At 38.9% G+C, this 17,808-nt stretch overlaps 1 protein-coding gene and 1 non-coding gene across 15 annotated transcripts in view; both read left to right on the top strand.

Annotated features, from left to right (window-relative positions):
• Positions 1 to 17,808, top strand: part of FRYL (FRY like transcription coactivator) — a 251,574-nt gene that overhangs the window by 221,475 nt on the left and 12,291 nt on the right. For all 14 annotated transcript variants that reach the window (XM_027600445.2, XM_027600454.2, XM_027600452.2 and 11 more), the window contains 6 exons: positions 1,924 to 2,127; positions 2,718 to 2,882; positions 8,682 to 8,935; positions 11,798 to 12,005; positions 13,749 to 13,898; positions 14,973 to 15,071. In XM_027600445.2, coding sequence (XP_027456246.1) covers positions 1,924 to 2,127; positions 2,718 to 2,882; positions 8,682 to 8,935; positions 11,798 to 12,005; positions 13,749 to 13,898; positions 14,973 to 15,071 — 1,080 coding nt within the window. The remainder of the gene's footprint in view (positions 1 to 1,923; positions 2,128 to 2,717; positions 2,883 to 8,681; positions 8,936 to 11,797; positions 12,006 to 13,748; positions 13,899 to 14,972; positions 15,072 to 17,808) is intronic.
• On the top strand, positions 15,706 to 15,808 carry LOC113926076. The gene has a single exon (XR_003521158.1). It is a non-coding gene; the product is annotated as a U6 spliceosomal RNA (small nuclear RNA).

Below are 17,808 nucleotides of genomic sequence, written 5' to 3'. Positions count from 1 at the left end.
GGAGAGAGAGAGAGAATCCCAAGCAGGCTCCATGCCCAGCACGGAGCCCAATGCAAGGACTTGATCTTACAATCATGAGTCCATGGCCTGAGCCAAAATCAAGAGTTTGATCCTTAACCAACAGAGTCACCCAGGTGCCCCAGTAAATATGGCTTTTGAATAGAACCTTAGTCAAATTAAATTAAAGATGTTTAATGTAGTTTTTTCTTTAATTCAAGTCAGTGATTTGGGGAAAGTGGTGTTAATTTATGCCTCATATTTAGGCAAATCTTTAAAACCTAAATATAGTCTTGCTTAAAACATGGTAATAGGAAACACTTTGCTACAAAACAAATGGAACTCGTAATTAAACTTTTAAAATACCCCCAACCTTGAAAGCTCTCCGTGTATATTCATTCATTCACCAAATAAAGACTGAGGGCTGTTGTTGTGTGTTGCCCTTACTCGGTGCTATGCTACATAACAATATTTGAAATACCTTGTAGAAAGATAGCTTTTCAAACTTTGACCTGCAGGGCCCCTAACAGCCTGAGAAACAGGGAGAAATCCAAGGGCCAAGTGGGCAGAGCTCCTGGCTACCTTTTTTCAACCAGAGCAGCCTGGGTTTTGTTCATCGGTTTTGCACAGTTGACTTCCGTTTTGAATCTCATTTGAAATAAGTATTCCTAGGGCGCCTGGGGGGCTCCGTCGTGAAGCGTCTGCCTTCAGCTCAGGTCACGATCCTGGGGTTCTGGGATCGAGCCATGAGCAGGGAGCCCGCTTCTCCCTCTCCCTCTGCTGTTCCTCCTGCTTGTGCTCTCTCCCTCTCTCAAATAAATAAAATCTTAAAAAAAAAAAAAAAGGAAAGAAAAGTATTCCTTTGCTTTATTAAACAAAAGGATTTGAAAACCTCTATTTTGGACAGTCCCTCTTGAGTAAAATGAACACAAATCTTGTTTTGCTGGCCAACTCATTGTAATTTGTCTTATCAGGGCTTAAGAGAGAATATAAGAATTACATCCTTGCAAAAGGAGGATCAGTTTACAGTAACAGAAACATAACATATAAATCCATAAAAGGCATGAAATTGAAATCTGTCCTATTTCCTCTTGACCTTTTGAAGTTGTAAAAGGTTATGTTTTGATAGCTATGATCTTGATTTTAAACTATTTTATAGCAAGAAATGGGTTTAGTCAGAACCATCCTGCAGACTAAAATAATTGTGACCCTGTATGTTGTCAACTGAATGTGGGTATTTTAAGTCATTTTTGCATTGTATATTAAATCCATGTAAATTTTGAAGATTTTCTTAAAGTTTGTGTTGCCAAAGTGTATCATAGAAATGTTGTTTTAAGTGTCTGTCTCTGACTTCTTCATAATATATCTTGCATAAAAAAGTAATTTGAATCACATGTTGGCTTCCTGCTCCGAGCTTAATCCAGAGCTTGAATCAGTCTTTGGGTTTGAGAAATCACAAAGAGTTTTCCCCCCAAGGTGTAGTGTATATTTAAATGTTTGTCTTCGTTCTTTCTAATTCTGTGTGTTTTCCTTTTTGCTAACCAGGAACTGCAGGTAAGTTGCAGCCTGGTGTTGTGGACTGTTTATGTGTTGTCATTTGTGATGCATTTGTCTTCCTCGTTGTCTCCTTTGTGTTTGTGTGTTAGAATAGAAATGGCCTAGCTTGTAGGTTTAGATGGTCCCCAGTCATACAAGATAGAAAGTCAAGAAAATTATTTAGTTAAAACAGGCTCAACCAAATCTTTTGATCTCTAAGTATAAATATTTAATGGTGTCTTAAAAGTTTTGAGAAATTGAAGGGCTGATTGAAACTCTGCTTATGATGATGCATTAAGTATTTTTCATCTTGGTTCATGTTTTCCTGGTGTATTATGTTGACCATATACACATGTCTGAGGTCTTAGAAATCATGTCTGACTTTTCCAGGGTGAAAGTATGGACAACTTCAACTGGGGAGTCCGCAGGCGCTCACTGGACAGCATCGACAAGGGGGACACTCCATCCCTCCAGGAGTACCAGTGCTCCAGCAGCACACCCAGCCTGAACCTGACCAACCAGGAGGATACAGACGAGTCATCAGAAGAGGAAGCAGCGCTCACAGCAAGCCAGATACTCTCACGCACACAGATGGTAAACAGTCACCTTACAGAGCAAAGTTGGTCTCGCCTTCCTCTTAACTTCCGACTTAGTGATTACTCTTGCTTGATTTTCCTGATTTTTCATTTCACTTTGGGTAAAATGCACATGCTGAAATGAAAATACCAAACTGCATTGCTAGTGGAGTGTTCTGTTCATGACAGAACTAAGCATCTACGTTGATGCTGTGCTCCCCTTCGCAGCTAAGGCCGTTCCCTCCTCTCTCCTAGCGATGGTGAGTCTGCCTCTAAAACTAATAATACATTGTATGTTAATTAAAAAAATAAGATCTAGGACGAAAAATACGAATTTCAATTCAAGATGAACATGGTCACGTGGAGCTCCTCCGCGTTGATAGTTTTTGCTTGGTGAAATTTACCCTGCATGAATGGGTAGCTGCTTGTATCAACGGCACCGATTCCATCGTAGACAGAAAGGAGGGCAGAGGTCATTTTAGGAAGTCAAAGAAGCTCTTTCTAACGAAGCTCCCAAAATATCTGATGATCTAGAATCTGTTCCTTGTGGCCTTTGTGACCATCACTGACTTGTGAATGAATTCCTTACTTTACTGTTTCTCCTTTTAGCTGAACAGTGATGGTGCTGCGGATGAAACGATACCAGACCATCCCGATTTACTTCAGTCGCAAGATTCCACGGGCAGCGTCTCAACAGAAGAAGTGCTTCAAATCAGAGATGAGACCCCAAGTTTGGAGGCTTCTCTAGATAATGCTAACAGCCAGCTGCCTGAGGTGGGGAGAAAGGCGGGCTGGTGCATGGCCAATCTGGGCTCTTTTTAGCACTCTGTTACATCCCTTGCTTTTCTTTCAAAAGAGTTTTCACCTGATACACTAATTATTTGATTTGTTGCCAGTATTTCTAACCTGTCAGGTTGCTTTAGATGAAATAGTCAAATCTGATAATTTAAAAAAAAGTTGCTGGATTAAGGAAATGACCTACAGGTTAAAAATAATCTTGAGTGTTTTGAATGAGCAATTTGTGTTGCAGAGTGTGATTTAGGTCAATGTACAGATGTTTCTCTGGGGATGGTGAGCATCTTCTTTGGCACTGTATCTTCTTTGAAGGACCGCTTTTGTTTTTTCTTCTCTTTTTGCTTTGTGTTTGGGTTTATGTGATTGGTGCTATGATTGGGATTAAAACCTCAGGCCAGCTGTGTTAGCGGTTGGTTAAATGAAACCTTTTAAAAAGACGTTGGAACTACTAGTATTATGACTTTTGGAAAGGCCTGTGAGAAGTAAGCCAGATTCCAAGCTAATGACTGACCCCCAAAATAAGTAAGTATTAGTTTTCTTAGTGTTTTTTTTCCTTAAGATTATTATAGATACTCTTTTCTTTCTTTTTTTTTTTTTAAGCTATAATTGCTATAGTTCTGTCATCTGTGCTTTAATGCTTTGGTAAGTATTAGGAAAATACTATATTTTTTTCACAGTTAACCAAATTAATGTTGCTAGATCTCATTATTTTAGTTAGTTGAATTCTCGTGTTATTAGGCTGACAGTGTATTTTACATTTTTAACAGTAACCAGAGTTTGAGATGAAGGCATTTTGGCATTTTTTAAAAATGTATGGCTAGTATGGCTTAAGTTTAGATAATTCAACAAATATTGAGATTTTCCTATATGCCAGGCACTGAGTTAGGTGCTTGAAAGATGAATAAGGTATGGTGACCCCTACTCTCAGGGAGTGCATTGTCTGTTAAGGAAGACAGAGAAGGTTGGGGGGGGGGGGGAAGCATTACATTTCCGTATAAGAAACTTAACAGCCATGTCTGGGCTTTTGTAAAACCTCGGGAGAGACTGATCAGCTGTACATTGGGGTGATGGTGGTAAAGGACAGGCCTCATGGCAACTGGGATGTTGCAGGCAGAGGGACAGCATGTGGAAAGACATGGCAGCATGATATAACGTGGCTATTCAGGTAACAGCAGGAAATTGAGTATTTCTAGAGAATGAAATAGGAGGAGGAGAAAAAGGAGAGACGGATAAGGTCTAAGATGAGACGGGTCCTCCATGCCATACTGAAGACTTAGACTGACCTCAGGATGGTCAAAAGTCGTGAATTTTCATTGTTTCAAGAGATGCCTGTTGCGTGACAAGCACCGTGCCAGACACTTAGATGAGAATACAGGGCATGCAAGTATTCAGTGATTTAGCCCATATTTACGGAGCCCCTACTACTTGCTGGTCACTATTCTGGGCACTGGGCATATGGCACCATGTGGAACAAAGGCTCCTGGCTTTATGGAGCTTAATTGTAGTAAAAGGAATGATAAACAGGTAAGACAAATAAAATAGAAATAACATATCAGAAGGTGATCATCCTCGTAGTCATACTAAGAAAAACTAACAGTAATGTGGAATTGTGAGGAAGAAAGGGTGGCATTTGAGGTAAAACCTAAGTGACAAAGAGATATGGAGGGAGGGTGTCCCAGGCTGGGGAGGCAGCAGTTACAAAGGCCCTGGTGTAGCCGAAGAATGGGCCACCAGTGAGGCTGGAGCACGGTGAGCAGGAGGGGCTGCGTAGAGGAGTTGGGGTGGGCTGGGGGGGAACCTAGAGCCACAGAGCAGGTAAGCATCGGAGGATTTTAGCAGAAGAGGGATACAATCTCTTTTAAAATCTCTTTTTGTGTGTGGAAAAAGGAAAGGAAGTTCTAGTACCCGTCACGTGGAGCTTGCGGTCTAGGCACCTGTCATCAGGGGAAGGCACAGTCTGGTTTGTGTTTTAGTGAAGTCTCTCTGTCAGAGGTGTGGAGGGGGGGCAGGAGGAGGCTGAGATGGGGAGATAAACCAGAAGAAAATTAGCAAGAGATAATGGGGCCTGAAGGAAGAGTGCATGAAATGAGAAATGTTTCCAGGAGAGAACTGACCAATTTAGAGATGCACCTTAAGTAGACTATTCCTTTCAGTTGTGGGGAGGCTTGTTATGTGAGTGTTAATTCCTACTTAATAATCTATCAGCTGTGTCTGGTTTGGATCATAGCATGTAAAAAGGTCTTATTAGAAACAATGGAAAACAGACCGATACTAGAAATACCTCTTCTTAACAAAAGCAGTAAGGTTAATGGTTGTGTGTTGTCATTTTGTTTACTTGACAAATGGGAAGTCTTTTATTTTTGGTTATTAAAATAGCTATAATCACAGTAAACTTCTGATAGAAATCATTTATTGGAAATGGAAATTCACATATATTTCCATATATATTAGAAACTGTGTTATTGCAGATGGGACAGCCATTCATCCAACAGGACTGTATTTGATGGCTTGTTTCCAAGGCACTGTAAAGTTCCTGATGATATATTTCTCTTCCTAAAGGAAAAACACTTCACTTTACTAGGTATATTTCCTTTTCCAGTCATGGGTTTCATTTTCACTATAAGCTTTGTGACACAGGTGAATGAGGATGAAGGAGAGATTCATAAACCATAGTATTTCATTTAGAAACAGTTCTGTTGACTTTAAAATTATCACCAAAAGAATGGCTGTCCACAGGAGAATATTAGGTATTTTAGCCTAATTTGTTTTTCCCTAGTATGCCAAATGGGACAAATGACCTCAAATTGTCCTTTTTTAAAAAGCATGACAACACCAAGATAATGAAATAAAACCATAATTCTGTTTTTAAAAGCAACTGCTTAAGAAGAATTAATTTTAATGGGTGAAATACTTTGAATTAAAGGGAGAATCCATTCCTAGAACTGAGAGTTTTTTTCCCCTTAAATTATGTTAACATCAGGAAGATAAAACAGAAGAGGCCGAAGCATTTCATGTCATGACAGAAACTTTAGAGCCATTTGCTCCTTTCTTCTCTGTAATATATATAAATTACACTCTGAGCTGTTAAGGGATTAAGTTCTTCACTTGCTTTTATTAGAGAAATCTTCACAGAGGAATTTATTCTAATATTTAGAATAGTTTAGATACCAAATTCATGGATGGCAGAAATTACTCCTTATAGGAAATGAACCTTTGAATGTAATTGGGGGGGGCCTATGTGTACATACACGCATCATAAGATAAAGTTCAAGAAAATTTGATTCTCATAATGTATACATAACAGTGGAATCCATTCCATTAGCCCAAAAGCACTTTCTTCATGAAATCTAGGTGTTCCTAGAAAATTTCAGCATATAGTTTATGTTAGTAATTACAGATAAAACATCTATTTTCTAATTACTATTCAGTAACAAATGTCAACCAAATACAAGTATAAACTAATGAAAAGTGAGGACATTAAACTAAGAAGTTTGGTGGGTTATTTCAACATGGTATATTCAAGTCGATGTAGAAGGAAAGATTAGTGCTAATAAAACCTTTAGGTGTAGAAATATCTCTAGCACTATCATAGAAACTATCTATCTTTCCAAATAACTAATGCTTACCGCTTTAAATGGCCAAATCTCTTTTTAAAAAGTTTCCAATGCAAACAGAGTGTATTGAATATAAATTTTTGGAATTATTAAGGAATAATTGTCCTATATTATTTAAAAAGTGCTATTCTGTGCAGAGTCAGAATTTGCTCCCTTCCCTGCTTCCCTAACTTCCAGGCCAGTGTTCCCGTAATACCCTTCATGTTTTCCTGCCACGTTTCTGTGCCATTCCTGTCTTCTAAGTCCTCTAACCTGAAATGCTGTCTTGGTCCACTTGGGCTACTAGTGCAAAATACCAGAAACCGGGTAGCTTATCAACACACAGTTCTAGAGGCCAAGGAGTCCAGGATCCAGGTGCCGGATGATTCACTGCATGGGAACGCCTCTTCCTGGTAGCCCTCCTTGCTGTGTCCTCGCATGGGAGAAAAAAGGACTAGCTGGCTCTCTGACCTCTTCTTGTAAAGGCACTCATCCCATTCCTGAGAACCTAATCACCGTCCAAAGGCCCCATCTTCTGATACACCACATTGGGGGTTAGGGTTTCAACACAGGCATTTTGAGGGGATAAAAACACTCAGTCCATGACACTATCACTAACCCATCCTTGTCAAAACCCATCATATGTTGTTTCCTCCAAAGAGACTAGTCTCCGTGCTTCAACTAGCTGTGACCTTTCCCTTTTTGAGTACCAGTAGTCCTTTGTATATTACTCATAATATTTACCTTACACTTACTGTACTCTAGATGATCATTACTTGCACATTAGACTAACCCCATTATTAGGCTGTAAACTAATTATAGATAGTTATTGATTTATCCCAGAGCACCCAGCCCAGAATCTGGTCAAAATCCTTCACTCATTTTATGTTATAGATGAATTTTACAAATGTATAAACTGAGACCCAGACTGGTCTAAGGTCAAGGGCTGTTTCACTTACTTTTCATGTTTTGGAAGAAAATTCTACTTTGACCCAAGAAGAAAAGAAACTACTACACAACTAAGTAGTAACTTAGGACTAAGCACCTTTGAAAAGGAGCTGATCTTTACTCCTCTAAAATTGAGACCATTAGTGCTTATTTTCAAACCGATTAAACTGAGATCCATGTCCATTAAAATTAGTGTTGACGACGGAATAGGAGAAGACATTTGCAAATGACAAATCTGATAAAGGGTTAATATCCAAAATCTATAAAGAACTTACCAAACTTAACACCCAAAAAATAAATAATCCAGTTAAGAAATGGGCAGAAGACACGAACAGATATTTTTCCAAAAAAGATACAAAGATGGCCAGCAGACACATGAAAAAGATGCTCAACATCACTCATTATCAGGGAAATACATATCAAAACCACAATGAGATACCACCTCACCTGTCAGAATGGCTAAAATTAACAACTCAGTAAACAACAGATGTTGGTGAGGCTGCGGAGAAAGGAGAAACCTCTTACACTGTTGGTGGGCATGCAGACTGGTACAGCCACTCTGGAAAACAGTATGGAGGTTCCTCAAAGAGTTAAAAATAGAACTACCCTATGACCCAGAAATTACACCACTAGGTATTTACCCAAAGGATACAAAAATACAGATTCATACGGGTACCTGCACCCCGATGTCTATAGCAGCATTATCAACAATAGCCAAACTATGGAGAGAGCCCAAATACCCACTGAGTGATGAATGGATAAAGAAGATGTGGTATATATACAACGGAATATTAATCAGCCATCTAAAAGAATGAAAGCTTGCCATTTGCAATGCTGTGGATGGAGCTAGAATGTATAATGCTAAGCGAAATAAGTCAGAGAAAGACAAATACCATGTTTCACTCATATGTGGAATTTAAGAAACAAAACAGAGGAACATAGGGGAAGGGGGGAAAGAAGGAAGCAAACCATAAGAGACTCGACTACAGAGAACAAACTGAGGGTTGATGGAGGGAGGTGGGTGGGGGGATGGGCTAAATGGGTGCTGGGCATTAAGGAGGGCACTTGTTAAGATGAGCACTGGGTGTTGTATGTAAGTGATGAGATCACTAAATTCTCTGAAGCCAATTTCACCATATATGTTAACTAACTAGAATTTAAACAAAAACTTGAAATAAAAAATTTTTTTAATTTTCTAATGTTTTTAAACTTGATAAAAAATGTGATTGATTTACAGGATACAAGTTCAGTATTAAAGGAGGAACAGGCTATTACAAACTTTGTTGAAGATGAAGGTTCATACATAATTCAAGAACAGCAGGAATCTCTTGTGTGTCGGGGGATTCTGGACTTAGAAGACACTGACATGCCAGAGCCCTTAGCTCCTGAAAGCTACCCTGAGTCAGTCTGTGAAGAAGATGTTACCTTAGCTTTGAAAGAACTCGATGAACGATGTGAAGAAGAAGAAGCTGATTTCTCGGGACTGTCTAGGTGAGAATATGGTATCACAAACACTAGAATGAGGTGATATTTTCTCTCTGAGCCCCTCCCAAATATGATGCTCTATTCCAGTTTACTTACTTTCATTTCTGTGTTTTTAGCCTATAATCATACCGCCTTCATTTTAAAAGATAAGATGACTGTGATGGGTTTATTTTCTATTATTGACCTTCAGTTTGTTTATTTTTTAAAATATTTTATTTATTTGAGAGAGAGTGAGAGAGAGAGCATGAGAGGAGAGAGAGAGGGTCAGAGCGAGAAGCAGACTCCCCACCGAGCAGGGAGCCCGATGCGGGACCCGATCCCGGGACTCCAGGATCATGACCTGAGCTGAAGGCAGTCGCTTAACCAACTGAGCCACCCAGGCGCCCGACCTTCAGTTTGTTTAAAGAAAAAACAAAGCATAGTGAGCAACATTCTACACCAAATATCTATTTTGGTGAAATACCAAATGGCCAATTGTTAAAATCAATATTAGGCCATGGCCAGAGCCAAGTATTAAAATCATGGGATGAACTTCTGTGATACTAAAATAAATCTGAAATCTATCCAGTAAATTATTTTATAGTTTCCTCATCAGTGGTCAGAGTTGTAAAGTTTGACTTATAAAATGGGCAGAAGTGATCATTTCTTGGTACTGTCAGATGTTAGATTACTCCTTTTAAAATGTTTATGTTCCATACATTCAAAATATATTATTATCACAAAGTATCAAGAATTCCCCAAGAGGGCATTTTATTCACTCATGGGTTAACAAAATTGAGTAATCAATTATTGCATATAGTTCTTAGAAGAAATCTTGGTGGCTGTTATGAAATGTGTAAACCAAACAGTTCTATAATGATTCAAATTATGATATAATCTAATATCTACTATTTTTCTTTTATTTAAGTTTTATAAATATTGCTCAAAATAATGTTCTTTATAAAGGTATCTAGCTTAATGCACTATCTGTGTATCTATTTCCCCATTCAATAATTTCAAGCTCCTTGATAATTATTTTTATACAAATATTAATATTTAGTAATCATCGAATATTTCAGAGTTTCACTCTTACAATAAAAACCATTCATTTGTATTTCAAGTGCTAATAGAGGTGTGTGGGTGTGGGGGGCGTGTGTGTGTGTTTAAGTAAGCTCTACACCCAATACGGGGCTTGAACTCACACCCTGAGATCAAGAGTTGCATGCTCCTCCAACTGAGCTGGCCATGTGCCCCATCAAGTGATTAATAGAGTTTTAACACACACAACACAGAAGGAGATTTTCACTCTTCAGTATACCTAGAATATTTTCCTGTATTTGAAAGTGTACATTCAGACATTAACCACTTTGGTGACATACCTTGTTCATATTACCGATTTGGATGGCAGTAACCTCTGCAATCACTCATTCATTCATCATACACAAAGTCAGGGATGCCAGAAATGATGTGGAGGTAGATATTCAACTGTTTGGCTTTCTAAAAGGTTGAAGCCAAATTATGGGCTTTGGCCAAGTATTGAAGATGAAATAGAGTAGTGCATCCCTACTAAATACAGAGGGCTAGCCACCCAAGCTTAACAAGAAACACATTTTGTTAAAATCAGTCACCACAGTGACATTGTAAAAATATACTTTTTTGAGGTATAGCTTAGTTTTCACTTCAGATGTCTGTTTTATTTTGATCTTCCCTTCCATCTTTACTCAGATCCCTCCCTTCCATATGAATTGCTCCATAATTTCTGTAAAGCCTTATAGAGCTACTTTGTCATGTGAAACATGCAATTTTAAGACCTTGAGTAACACTTTTTTTTTTATGGAGTGTCTGACTCAAACACCCTTCAGCTTTAAGACCCAGAGTTACACATTTCTATATAGAATGTCCAACCCAAACATATCCTCATCTCTTTCCACTGTTCCATTTTTGTTTGTATTATCTGACTTTGTTGGGATTATAAATTCCTCAAAAGAGATGGCCATGTCTTATTTTTCTCTGAGTCCGCAATCTATTATGACACACCTCAAGGCACATGGTATATACTCATGAAATAGCTGAGCTGCCAGTATGTGTCGAGGCTTATAACCTTGGGTTTGGACCCATAGTCCTGGGTTCATATTCTGATTTTGTCATTTCCTACCCAGTAACCTAGGCACAGTACTTTTCACTGAACTTTTTGTTTCCTCGTGGTAAAACTGAGGTAATATGAACCTAACCTTCAGAGTTGCTGTGAAGATGGACTGAAACAGTCCATATAAAGCAGCTAAGCTAGTCCCTGACCCAAAAGTCAATAGCCAGAACGCTTTACATGTTATTGTCATCAATTTGGACCTGTTCAATGAAAAAGCCTCCAAAATTGATCATTAAAAATAAAAGCATTCTAGGGGCGCCTGGGTGGCTCAGTCGTTAAGCGTCTGCCTTCAGCTCAGGTCATGATCCCAGGGTCCTGGGATCGAGCCCCGCATCGGGCTCCCTGCTCCGCGGGAAGTCTGCTTCTCCCTCTCCCACTCCCCCTGTTTGTGTTCCCTCTCTCGCTGTCTCTCTCTCTGTCAAATAAATAAATAAAATCTTAAAAAAAATAAATAAAAGCATTCTAATTTGAGTTATTCACAGAAGTTGCTGAAATTATTGCATAGCACTAGCATATTATGGGACTTGGCTTGTTTTAAGGTGGTTGCTTGAAAGTCAGTTTCTAATTCCAAAGGTGCTCAGTAGAAAGAACACAGAAATCCGCTTATTTGTACTTTGTTCTTACAAAGTTTAGGTTGTTGTACATTTTCAAAATCAATGCATAAATTTGAATAAAAATCTATGTTGGATGACTTTGACTATTTTAAGATAGTATTATGATTACTGTGATGTTTGTATTAACAGTCAAGATGAAGAAGAGCAAGATGGCTTCCCAGAAGTCCAGACATCACCTCCTCCATCACCATTTCTTTCTGCCATAATAGCTGCATTTCAGCCGGTAGCGTGTGATGACGAGGAAGAAGCCTGGCGTTGCCATGTCAACCAGATGCTGTCTGACACCGATGGGTCCTGCGCAGTGTTCACTTTTCATGTGTTTTCCAGGCTGTTTCAGGTCTGGGAGGTTTAAAGTTTTCTGAATTTATATTAACAGTTACCTGATAAAGTTATAGGTTTTTTTTAATCTAAAATCAGTATCTCAAAATTCTATTTTTTTCCCTTTTTTTCAAATTCTATTTTCTATTTTTATTTTTCTTAGTGTCTTAAATTTTCATCTTCCCACTGATGTTCTTTAAAAAAATTTTTTTCCTGGGGCTCGTGGGTGGCATAGTCCATTGAGTGTCTTGGTTTTGGCTCAAGTTGTGATCTCAGGGTCGTGAGATTGAGCCCCATGTTGGACTCCACGCTCAGAGCTGAGTCCGCTTGGGTTTCTCTCTCCCTCTGCCCCTCCTCTCCCCCCTCTCTAAAATAAATCTTTAAAAAAAATTTTTTTCCCAAAGATAGGGATATTATTTAAATTTATATTGTGACACCATTGTACTGCTGATAATTTATAAATGACTAATACAGATATCTTCCTTCAGACAACTAAAATAAAACTTGAAAGCAACATCTGATAAATTTTCTACAGTAGGGTGGGCACCATCCGGGATGCCAAAAAAACATAGAAAGCATGGTCCCTGCCTTCACCCCCCAAGGGTTTACAGTCACTATCATAAAACAATTTATAATTAAGTACTAAATTAATTGGCTGTGTTTCCACACATCTCAAAAATTTTAGCTAAGATTGCTTCCAACCGTAGAAATAGTAATATGAGCTCCCCTGTATTGAGTGCTCACTGCATGCTAGGCATTGTGCTTAAATGCTTTACATTATTTAATTCCTAGAACAGACCTATGAAATGTAGATGTATTTCTGGCATTCTGTAGCCAGGGAAACTAAAGCACAGAGAAACGCCAGGTCAGTCATTATGCTCTGAAATACCTACCACTTTTCCTCTCAACCCAAGCAAATGCTGCCCATCTTGGAAGACCCAGCTAAGTACATATTCTCAGTGGGGCTTTTCCAGCCACTCCAACCTCCAGTCTCTCCCTCCGGGAAGTTGTTTAACGCTCATGAACCAGAGCATTTATTTATTTTATTCTGTACTTTTGCACTGCTACTTGGTTTCCTGTTTATGTATTTTTTTCTTTCCAATGCTATTCTGTTTCCTGATGCTTGAGATTGTAGCTAATGCTTTTATTATGAAATCATAAGGATATCCAATGGTGTGGCACATATACATGTCGGTACATGTTAACTATTTATATAATTACACCATTGATAATGTAGTCCAATTCACTCAGTGCTCATTATGGGTAAGGCACTATCTACTTCATGTCAATGAGAATTCTTGAGTTTTGAGAAGATAGTACCCTTAATGCATGTTTATGACTTTAATTAAATCAGATGGCAGCCCATAGCCAAGCATACATAGTAAGCTGCATTTACTGAAAGTTTCTTTCAGGTAGAACTTTAGAAGAGCTAATTCTTCAGCCATGTAAGGACTTTATTTCCAATGATGTGCAGCACGTATTCCTTCTCTCTCTCCTAATGAAAAAAATCTCAGGAATGGGGAAATGAATGGCATGAATCATCAGTTTCTTTTTTCAATAGTATGATTTTGTAAATTTTTGATCATTTTGTGAAATTAACGTATCCTAAAGAGCCTAAAAACATGGATTTACAGACCAGTTATTAGAATTCTGTATACCACTACAATAATTTTAAAATAAAAGTTTGCCCTAATTATAAATTATGCTTCTTAAAAAGGCCTCCTTATGAAACACTAAAATTTTTTAATGCTTTTCTCCATAGACAATTCAAAGAAAGTTTGGAGATATAACTAATGAGGCAGTCAGCTTTCTTGGTGAGAGTCTGCAACGCATTGGTACCAAATTTAAAAGTTCACTGGAAGTGATGATGATGTGTTCAGAATGCCCAACAGTCTTTGTGGATGCTGAAACAGTAAGTTTTTATATGAAGGCTTATTATAAAGACTAAATTTGAATGGCACCAATCAGTAAATGGTCTTTTTTTTTTAAAGGCAAATCAGAATTTTGAAGTGTAAAGGTTAATATTTTCAATTTGACTATAAATATCTCACAAAATATAATTCCAATGTATTATATGCAGTGACTTGTGACTGTTTCTGATTCTGAGCCCTCACTGTCCTCACCATCCTCACCCTTCACAGAGTCCTAGATGGAGAAGCTAGAGAGTTCTACTCTAGACATGGGTACTTTTTTCCTGGTTCTTGGATAAAAATGCTAGGTAGGAGAGGGCTAGACCTACCCCCATGAAGAGCCCAGAGCTTAGTCGTCGTGTTTTGTTTCCAAACATGCTCATAGATTATGTATTAAGATATTTAGAGAGGGGCACTTGGGTAGCTCAGTCAGTTAAGTGTCCAACTTTTGATTTCAGCTCAGGTCATGATCTCAGGGGTGGTGACATCGAGCCCCACATTGGGCTCCACGCTGGACATGGGAGCCTGCTTAAGATTCTCCCTGTCCCTCTGTCTTTAAAAAAAAAAAAAAAGATATTTAGAGAATTAAGATTTAAGAAGCTTCAAGGGTGTTAGCTTTAAGGTATATACTGGTCTGGCATGCCATTTCTCACCTAAGGCAGTTCTTGAAAGCATTTGAAGGCATGCTTGTCCTTGCTGGCATCCCTGAAATCCCACTGCATTTGTACTATTTCAGCAAAAGGTCAGCCCTTCGTACAGGGACAGAGTGCAGTAAAGGGACGCCGGCACTAAGTTGGGCCAAAAACCAACTAACAGAAATTCCACGACTCAAAAGTTGCCAGTCTCATGACTATGACCAGAAATGATAACCTGGGGGCACCTGGGTGGCTCAGTCGTTAAGTGTCTGCCTTTGGCTTGGGTCGTGATCCCAGGGTCCTGGAATCCTGCTCAGCCGGGAGCCTGCTTCTCCCTCTACCCCTGCTCGTACTCTCTCTCTCTCTCTCTCAAATAAATGAAATCTTAAAAAAAAAAAAAAAAAAAAGCAATAACCTGGATCAATGTTTCTGATTTGACAGCTGATGTCATGCGGTTTGCTGGAAACACTCAAGTTCAGTGTTTTGGAGTTGCAAGAACACCTGGATACATACAATGCCAAAAGAGAAGCAGCTGAGCAGGTCAGTCTCCTTTAGCCATACGAAAAAAGTAGCTTGCTTTTGACACTAGAAATGTTAACTTCACAGCTGAATAGCCAAGAGAGAAAAGAGGGCCTCTTAGCACTTGCCTCAGGGTTTTACTGAGAACATGGGCCCTTCCTCTGAATTCTCTGTCCAGTGAACTCCTATCCTTGGCTCTTAGAAATCAGCCCTTGAAGAGCCTAAGAACACAATGGAAAACTATAGCTTTATAAAAGCTTCTTTGTGGAGACGACATAGCTTCTGTCCATAGTGCAAGTGGGGAAATAAAAGCATCAGCTCTCTGAGAATGCACTATGCTGCTGTGATCTAGAAAATGTGTAACCCATGCCAAAGCAGGGCTCTCCTTCCTGCGACGTGGATGTGGGCAAGCAAAGGGAGAAAGAGTTGTGTAGTAGATTACAGGTCGTACTTTCGAAGAGATGTTTCTTCATCCCCCATCTGGCACTGCAAAACAATAATTAGTTCTGTTCCCGAGAGGGAAGGTTTTCAATTAGCAGGGGCAGAAAAACTGAAAAATGTTTTCTCCTTTTCACACAAACTATATAGAGTAGACATTTTTTTCCTAGAATAGATGGATTTTTCATTAATTAGTATTAAATACCTGTCGTATGTAATGCTCGCTTCCTCAGCACATCTACTAAAATTGGAATAATAGAAGATTAGCTTGGTCCCTGTGCAAGGATGACATGCAGATTCGTGAAGTGTTCCATATTTTCTTTGGAATATTACTCAGCCATAAAAAAGAATGAAATCCTGCCATTTGCAACGACATGGATGGAGCTAGAGGGTATTATGCTAAGTGAGATAAGTCAGTTAAAGAAAGAGAATTATCATAGGATCTCACTCCTGTGTGGAATTTAAGAAACAAAACAAATGAACATAGGGGGAAAAGAGAGGCAAACCAAGAAATAGACTTTTTTTTAATTTTTTTTATTATGTTATGTTAGTCACATACAATACATCATTAGTTTTGATGTAGTGATCCATGATTCATTGTTTTCGTATAACACCCGGTGCTCCATGCAGTACGTGCCCTCTTTAATACCCATCACCAGGCTAACCCATCCCCCCACCCCCTCCCCTCTAGAACCCTCAGTTTGTTTCTCAGAGTCCATAGTCTCTCATGGTTCGTCTCCCCCTCTGATTCCCCCCCCATTTCTCCCTTCCTTCTCCTAATGTCCTCCCTGCTATTCCTTATGCTCCACAAATAAGTGAAACCATATGATAATTGACTTTCTCTGCTTGACTTACTTCACTTAGCATAATCTCCTCCAGTCCCATCCATGTTGATGTAAAAGTTGGGTGTTCATCCTTTCTGATGGCTGAGTCATATTCCATTGTAGATATGGACCACATCTTCTTTATCCATTCGTCTGTTGAAGGGCATCTCGGCTCTTTCCACGGTTTGGCTATTGCGGACATTGCTGCTATGAACATTGGGGTGCATATGGCCCTTCTTTTCACTACATCTGTATCTTTGGGGTAAATACCCAGTAGTGCAATTGCTGGGTCATAGGGTAGCTCTATTTTTAATTTTTGAGGCACCTCCACACTGTTTTCCAAAGTGGCTGTACCAACTTGCATTCCCACCAACAGTGTAAGAGGGTTCCCCTTTCTCCACAACCTCTCCAGCATTTGTTGTTTCTTGCCTTGTCAATTTTTGCCATTCTAACTGGTGTAAGGTGGTATCTCAATGTGGTTTTGATTTGAATTTCCCTGATGGCTAATGATGATGAACATTTTTTCATGTCTGTTTGCCATTTGTATGTCTTCTTTGGAGAAGTGTCTGTTCATGTCTTCTGCCCATTTTTTGACTTGATTGATTGTTTTTTGGGTGTTGAGTTTGACTCCTAATTATAGAGAACAAACTGAGGGTTCCTTGGCGGGGGGGGGGGGGGGTGAAATAGGTGATGGGGATTAAGGAGGGCACTTGTGATGAGCACCAGGTGTTGTAAGTAAGTGATGAATCACTAAAGTCTACACCTGAAACTAATTTTTTAAAAATTTTTAATTAAAAAAAGTATATATATCTCACATGTAAAGGCCTATGAAAAGTATAAAACCTGGCTCTTATTCCCTTAATGTACTCGGTAAGAATATAAAGCACAAACACTACATACAATAATTAGTAACAAAAGTGTCAATTTATAGCTATAAATAAAAGTAGTGGCAATGAAAGAGACCTCACAAAATTGTACAGGTCTAACATACCTGATGCTATATACTGTTATTTCCAAAGAGAGGTCACTTTGGGCTATTAGGAAAACTTCGTGGAATGGAGATCAGACCTCAGGCCTTGACAGACGGTAATTTTAGATTGGGGGATTCTTTCAGGGAAAGAATATGGTATGAGAAAATACTTATATATTAGTATTTATTCTAAGTATTCTCCCCTTATAAGGGAGGAGGAAATCTTAACATTTGGACTGATAGAATGATGACAGATTGGTAAAGAGGGAAGAGTTTTCGACATTGGGAAAGTATCGGGCAAGATCTGGTCATCTTACAAATACAGTAGTCCCCCCTTATCCATGGGGGACACATTCCAAGAGCCCCAGTGGATGCCCACAACCATAGATAGTACCAGAACCCTATTTATACTGTGTTTTTTCCTGTACATGATGAAGTTTATAAAGTAGGCTCAGTAAAAGATTAACAACAATAATAAAATGGCACAATTATAACAATGGACTATAAAAGAGGTTGTGTGAAGGTG

The sequence above is a fragment of the Zalophus californianus genome, chromosome 2 (genome assembly GCF_009762305.2).
Source record: "Zalophus californianus isolate mZalCal1 chromosome 2, mZalCal1.pri.v2, whole genome shotgun sequence".
Lineage (NCBI taxonomy): Eukaryota > Metazoa > Chordata > Mammalia > Carnivora > Otariidae > Zalophus > Zalophus californianus.
The sequence above is the reverse complement of the archived record's forward strand: the minus strand, read 5'-3'. Positions and strand labels throughout refer to the sequence as shown.